General features: G+C 52.4%; 1 protein-coding gene across 3 annotated transcripts in view; it reads right to left on the minus strand.

Annotated features, from left to right (window-relative positions):
* Nucleotides 1-1,217, minus strand: part of LRP4 (LDL receptor related protein 4) — a gene marked incomplete at both ends in the record, with an annotated part of 63,309 nt that extends 62,092 nt beyond the window's left edge. For all 3 annotated transcript variants that reach the window (XM_080700562.1, XM_080700561.1, XM_080700563.1), the window contains one exon: nt 1,166-1,217. In XM_080700562.1, the coding sequence (XP_080556688.1) occupies nt 1,166-1,217 (52 nt within the window). The remainder of the gene's footprint in view (nt 1-1,165) is intronic.
* Nucleotides 1,218-7,181: the final 5,964 nt, after the last annotated feature.

A 7,181-nucleotide genomic window follows, 5' to 3' on the forward strand; every position in this document is an offset into this window, starting at 1 on the left:
ATCTCCACGCCCTGCCAGGCAAGTCCCGAAATCTGCCCCGTTTCCACACGAGCTCTTCCACACTCAAGGGAGGACCGCTGCGAGGCCAGGGTCTGCAGACCCCTCCGGCCCGAACCCCACGCCTCCCCCTGCACAGAGGAGAGCAGAACGAGGAGATCCGGGTCTCCCCCAGGTTGAAAAGCGGTGGGAGAATGGGGCTGGGGTTCAAAGATCAAACGTCTTTGATCTTTGGGCACGAACTCAGAGGCAGCTGCTCAATCACGGGGTGCACCTACGGGTCGTGTGCGGCTGCAGAGAAACAGATTCCACCACAGCCCTGATCACACACAGCCCTGGCGTCCGGGCACGAGCACGCTATTAATAAGGAGCAGATGAAGCGGCAGCCCTGCTGCCGTCCGCCCCGCTCCCCCGAGGCCGAGGCCCCGCCGCCCGGCCCCGAGGCTGCCGGCGGAGGCTCAGCCTCCTGCCCCCGGCCCCCGGCCCCGGCCCGGACGCGTCTGCGGGAGCCTTCCGGCAGTTTCTTCCCAATGTTCCCCCTCAGCCCCTTTTCCAATCCTCTCCCCCACCCCTCCCCTGGGAAGGATCTGGGGCAGGACGCTGATTGGCCGCAGCCAGGAGAGGGAACCCAAAACACCACGAAGGGGAGATGCTACAGCCAGCAGTGCCCGGAGACCCTCGCCGAGCGCCGGGGCCGGGGCCGCAGGCTGGTTCTCCGAGTGGGGGCATCCCCGGCGCCCACGGACTCAGACGGCGCCCGGGCCCCTGTCTGCAGTGCCCCGAAGCCCCCAGCCCCGGGAAGGACGCCCATTTACAACTTAGGAGTTTAGCGACCATCCTCCCCGCCCCCCTCTCTTTGCACACGTTCATTCGCACCCAGGACACCGAGACCCCGACTCAGCCTGAAAGGGGAGCAGCCCCCCGCTCTTGAAGAGCTGCGAGCGAAGGCGAGCCAGCGCCTGGGATCTCACCCCCCGGCCCTGCCCGGAGCCCCGCCGCCGTCCCCCCGACCGCGGGGCTCGGTCCCTCGCGGCACGCGACTCCGGGGCAGACCGGCCGCAGCGCGCCGAGGGCGGGGCCGGGCGGCGCCGTCCGGCCCGGGAGGCGAGGGCTGCGGCGCGGGACCCGAAAACTTTCCGCGGGCGGCCGGGCGGGCGGGCGGGCTTACCGTGCGCGCAGAGCAGGGCGCCGAGCAGCAGCGCGCCCCACCGCCGCCTCATGGTGCGGCCGCCCGCGCGCCTGCACCCGGGGTCCCGCGCCCCCTGCGGGGCGGCGCGGCCCACGGCGTCCGCGAGGTCCCGGAGGGAGGCGGCCGGCTCCCGCGGCCCGCGCCCCGCAATGGCCCTCCGGCCGCCGCCGCCGCCGCCAGGCTGCCGGAGCCGAAGCCGCCGGCCGGGGGCCGGAGGGGTGTCCCGGGCCGCGCCCCGCCCCGCGCAGCCCCCGCCGCGCACCGGCTGGCCCCGCCCCGCCCGCCGGCCCCGCCCCCCGCCCGCCCGCCTCAGCCCGCCCCCACATTCCTCGGCCCCGCGAGAGCCCCCTTCTCCGTCCCCGCGACTGCCGCTCAGACGTCCCGAACTTTCTACAAGAAGAATCCTAGCGACAACTCTCAGATCCCGTTCACTCCCGCTGCAGGCCGGGGAGGAGCCCCCCCGCCCCCCCGGGGCTGACCCAAGTCGCCTGGACGTGACCCCGGCCCCCCTACCGGCCCCGCGTCCAGACTTTATGGATGTCTCGGAAGACGCAAAGCTTGCGAATGCATAATCCTCTAGGTCTTCCCTGCCATCCAACGAGGGCCGTCAGGGGGCCCGCGGCGCTCTAGCTGAACCCGGGCGCTCACTGTCAAAACTTCTTTTCTGCGATTTTCTTCTCGCACCCTCTCCCCTCCCCCGGTCTCGGCAGTGTTGTTCTAGGGCTGAATGATTCCGCGACCTCCCCTTCTTCATTTACTCATTTCCTGAGGTGGTTGTCTGGGTCCTGTCGCCCCAGCTCAGACGTCCAGTTTGGGCTCAGACAGACACGGCTCCTCCCCGCTGCCTTGGTAAATCAATGTTGTTAGCCTCTTCACCTTCTCTGACTTTCTGATCCTGGCAAGGAAGGGAGGGGATAAGAAAATAAGTCTTTACTTGCAGTTGTACTCCCCCGAAGACCTCGGCCTTCTTCCAGCTTCCGTCTGCGGGACCTTCCAGTAACATTTAACGTTTGGGTTACTACAAACAGTTGTAAACTCTGTAGCCTGGCTTTGTGACCCATCCCTCTCGCCCAGGCACATTATAACGTGGGTTCATTTGATCACCTTACATTTTCCTAAGCTGGATCCCGTTTTGTACTTTTACCCCAGTCCCCCACTTTCTTAGGACCTGGGCTGTCACACACACACACACACACACACACACACACACACACACACACACACACACACACACACGGTAGATATGCCCACATGTTGGATGGTCTGTGGACTTCATTAGATCACTTTCCTCTCACCAGTAACTACGGCCAGGAAGAGCCACATGCCCCGAGTGAGCTGAGGGGAAAGTAATTTGGCATGATGCAAAGTGGATATTAGGCGATCTCTCAAATGGGTAAGTTATTCCATTCTTGCTTGTTTTCAACTTTTCAAGGCTTTCACTCCAAATCTCCATCTTTGACTATATAGATAATATTAACTGTACTTTGCGATAGCTACCAAAAAAAAGTTAACTCTTTCTTAGTACTCTACTATTTTGCCTGAAATTGTTATCCAGATGCAATGTGGCCGAATTAGCATCACCATGGTAACTAATAATGTGGCTTTTTTTTCCCCCCTGGGTATGTAGTTCTTCTTGCTGACTGAAGGCGGCAGTAGAGTCAGGTCAGGTTTCCATGATCTGAAAGTGTTTAGGAAAGACAGGACCTGCCTGGCCTACCTCAGTCACTGTAGCCTAAAATCCGAGGAGGAAAAATATGAAAAGTAGAGGCTGATTCCTTAGCCCCTCACCTCTTTCTAATGCAGTCCACGGTTGGTCTCAGGGGTTCAATATATGTTGCTATGAAGATTGCTTTTAAATCTGTTGAGAAAGACCTTGTGATTCTGGAGGCCATATTTGGTTCCAAACGAAAACTAGGGACATGTGGTTTAATGAATACAGTTGTCCCAACAAATCCAGGACAGGCTGTCCCCATACTTTCAATGTCAGGAGATTAAAAATTTATAAACAGAACCGGGCGTGGTGGCGCATGCTTGTAATCCCAGCATTCGGGAGGCTGAGACTGGAGGATCGCGGTTCGTGGACAGCCTCAGCTACTCAGTGAGGCCCTCCGCAACTTAGTGAGACCCTGTTTCAAAATAAAGAATAATAAATAGGACAGGGGGTGTAGCTCGAAGGTCGAATGCCCCTGGATTCCATCCCCAGACCCGCAAAAAAAAAAAAAAAAAAAAAAAGAATTTATAAACAGTTTCCACTCTTGTATGCAAAGGACAGGTTCCTTCCCAGAGGCGTGACTGGTGTGGTTTTTCTGGGATGGGAGAAGGAGGCAGAGGCCGCCTGTCCCTGTGTGACTCAGGAGAGAGGACTGTTTTCTGTGCGCATCGTACGTCCTCCATGGTTGAGCACAGCCCCGGTGCACAAAGCCATCCCTGCTGCTCTGAGTCACTGGAACATGGACGGGTGGAATAACTGCATGCGTAGTCGTGCCTGGTCACCCCCTAGAGTGAGTTAAGAATTGGCTGTCAGAAAATGCTCTTGTGCCAGGAAGACTGAGCCATATTTATTTTTACCAGGCTTCTCAGACTTTCTTGTTTGTAGTGAGAGATCCTGAAAAGCATGCCAGAATGGGCTGTTTGTCTCCCTTTTACTGTCATCTGGGACATGCCCCTAGAAAAGTTATAGGGGACTGCCAATTCCTGGGGTCTCAGAGGCATCGGTTTCCTCAGAAACACCACCCCTTTCCTTCCTCCTTCTAGGACAATCCGGGGAGCCGAATTGCTAAGATCAGAATATTGCTCTGAATTAGACCATCACTAATGGCCTTTTCAAAGGAAACACAGAGAACGCTACAGAAACAAGATAGAAATGGGCATGATTTTGATCCAGCTGGGTTGGTCGAATTCTCTTGTAAGCCAGGCATCCTTCAACAACCAGAATTTATAAACGTAAATCTTCTGAATGAGAAAATGACCTGAAGCTTCACACTTTTGAACAGTGATTCTCAACCAGGAGTGATTGTGCAGGCCTGGGACAATAACTGGAGACATTTTTGAGAGCAGGTACTACTGGCATCTAATGGGTAGAGGCCAGGGATGTGCTAACCATCCTACAATGAACAGGACACGCTCCCTCCACAATGAATATTAGTGGTGCTGAGACAGAAACTCTGCTTTAAAAGATCAAGACTGTGAGTCTGCAAAGAAGTGTGTCACCACTTCTCTGGACTCACTCTCTTGTTAAGAGAATGCAAACGAAGAGGCGTTCTTAAAAAATTTTAAAGGGAAAAGAAGACACAGCTAAAGGGACCAAGGGAGTTCTACACGTATCTGCCCTCAGGAGGTGTATTTCTAGGGTTCATTCACTCAGTGACTGGTCTTTAGGGGTGCTGCACTATGGAGGTGGTGGTGAAGGATGGAACTTATGACCTGATGGCTACAGGGAGCTGCGACTGTGCAGAAGCCTTACAAGAATGATCCCAACAGTGAATATAAAGTTACAAATAAGCCGGGCATGGCGGCGCATGCTTGTAATCCCAGGACTTGGGAGGCTGAGACAGGAGGATCGCAGGTTCAAAACCAGCCTCAGCAACGTAGCGAGGCCCTCCACGACTTAATGAGACCCTGTTTTGTCCTCCCCCCAAATATCAAAGGTAAAAAGCCTCTGAGTTTAAATCCCAGTACCACTCACAGCCACAAATAGAATAAAACAAAAAATAAAGTTACAAATAATAGAAGCAGCAGCAGCAGCAAAGGAAAAGTATAGGGTTCTGTGAAAGGAGATACTTAATTTAGACTTGGGGGTTTAAAGAAGGCCTGTCAGAGGTACTGACACATAAACTGAGTAAGAGTTATTGGACAGGCTGGGAGTATAGCTCAGTGAAAGAGCATTTTCCTAGCATATGTGAGGCCCTGGGTTGGATCCCCAGCAGTGAAAAAAAAAAAAAAAAAAAAAAAGAGTAGTCAGACTAAGAATGGATGGGAAAACTTTCCAGACAAAAGAAACAATATATGCAAAGGCCCTGATCCAGGAAAGAATTCATAGGACTTATGGAAAAGTATCAGTAACTTTTAGCAATGAGTGTGCATGTGCTTTTACTGAGGGTCAGAGGACTAGAGATCGGAAACAATGACATCCTCGGGGAACAGTCTGCTTTGCATTTCTTTGATTGCACAGCACCATTTCTTTCCTTTTGTGGGTATATGTGTGGTACTGGTTATTGAACCTAGGGGCATTCTATCTTTTTTTTTTTTTTTTTTTAATGTACTGGGGATGGAACCCAGGGACATTCTACCTCTGAGCTACACCCCAGCCCTATTTTTTATTCTTTATTTTGAAATAGGATCTCACGGAGTTGCAAAGGGCCTCACTAAGTAGCTGAGGCTGGCCCTGAACCTGAATCCTCCTGTCTCAGCCTCTCAAGTGCTGGGATTACAAGCATGTGCCACCACGCCCGGCTGCATTTTACCTTTGAGCTACATCTTCAGCCTGATTTTTTATTCCGTATTTTGAAACAGGGTCTCACTAAGTTGCAGAGGGGCCTCTTGAAGTAGCTGAGGCTGGCCACAAACCTGTGATCCTCCTGTCTCAGCCTCCCAAGTACTGGGATCACAAGCGTGGGTCGCCACGCCCAGCTACACACCACCATTTCTAGTGCCTTCTTTTTTTCATCTTGCAGCTCAGCAGTGCTTCTTAAGTCACGATCTTGGACATGTGGCTGATCCTGTTCCCTGGCATAACTTGAGGCACGCCCTGAGAGAGGGGATTTTCAGCATATTTTTATCTCCTGAAAGCTTGGTATTTACACATCTGGCACAGATAAATAGAGCTTTGTAGACAATAGCTCAGAAGATATTGCTTATTGTAGCGGCAAAGATAAACTTTGGTAGATAAATCAATCAATCAGTAAACAAATGCTCATTTAATAATAAACATAACCAAGTATCCACGTGTGTGATCTCTGTTTCCACACTTGTTCCTTTGTGATTTGTTCTCTACAGAGTAACATGTGTGTGTGCACACATGTTTTACTGGGGTTTTCTTTTTTTTTTTTTTTTTTTGGTGGTGGTGGTACTGGGGTTCTTGGCAGCCCTTCTACCTCCAGGCTACACTCCCAGACCTATTTTATATTTTATTTGGAAACAGGGTCTCTTAAGCCAGCACGGCTGGCTTCTAACCTGCGCGATCCTCCTGTCTCCACCTCCCAAGCGCGGGGATTACAAGCGTGTGCGCCCCCCGCCCAGCTTTTACTGGGCTTTCAACCCAAGGCATTCTACCTCCGAGCTACATCCTCTATCCCTTTTTATTTTTTGTTTGGGAACAGAGTTTCACTAAATTACTCAGAGTCTATGTTGCTGAGGCTATCCTTAAAACTGTGATTCTCTTGTCTCAGTCTCCCAAAGACATGGACCACACACCTGGGTTGAAGTGATTTTTTTTTCTTTTCTTGCACTGGGGATGGAATCCAGGGGCACTCTGCCTCAGAGATACACCTCCAGTCCTTTTAATTTTTTATTTTGAAACAGAGCCTCACTAGGTTTCTGAGAGTCTTTCTACATCGCCAAGGCTGTCCCTGAACCTGCAATCTTTGTATCACAGCCTTCTTATTACTGGGATTACAGGTGTGAGCCACCATATCTGGTTTGGAGTGACTTTTTTTTATATGATTGGGGTGTGTGTGTGTGTGTGTGTGTGTGTGTGTTACTGAGAGTGGAACACAGGGGCTTTTCTACCTCTGGGCTAAACTCTCAGACCTATTTTATACTTTATTTAGAAATAGGGTCTCACTAAATTGCTGAAAGCCTCAGTAGGTAGCTGAGGCTGGCTTTGAACCTGTGCAATCTCCTGTCTCAGCCTCCCAAGAGCTGGGATTATAAACGTGTGCCACCATGCCCAGATTGGAGTGACTTTTTTTAAAAGAGAAAGCTGCAGCGTTTGGGAGGCTGAGACAGGAGGATCACAGTTCGCGGCCAGCCTCAGCTACTTAGGCCCTTTGCAATT

This window comes from Muscardinus avellanarius (genome assembly GCF_963383645.1).
Source record: "Muscardinus avellanarius genome assembly, chromosome: 1".
Taxonomy (NCBI): domain Eukaryota; kingdom Metazoa; phylum Chordata; class Mammalia; order Rodentia; family Gliridae; genus Muscardinus; species Muscardinus avellanarius.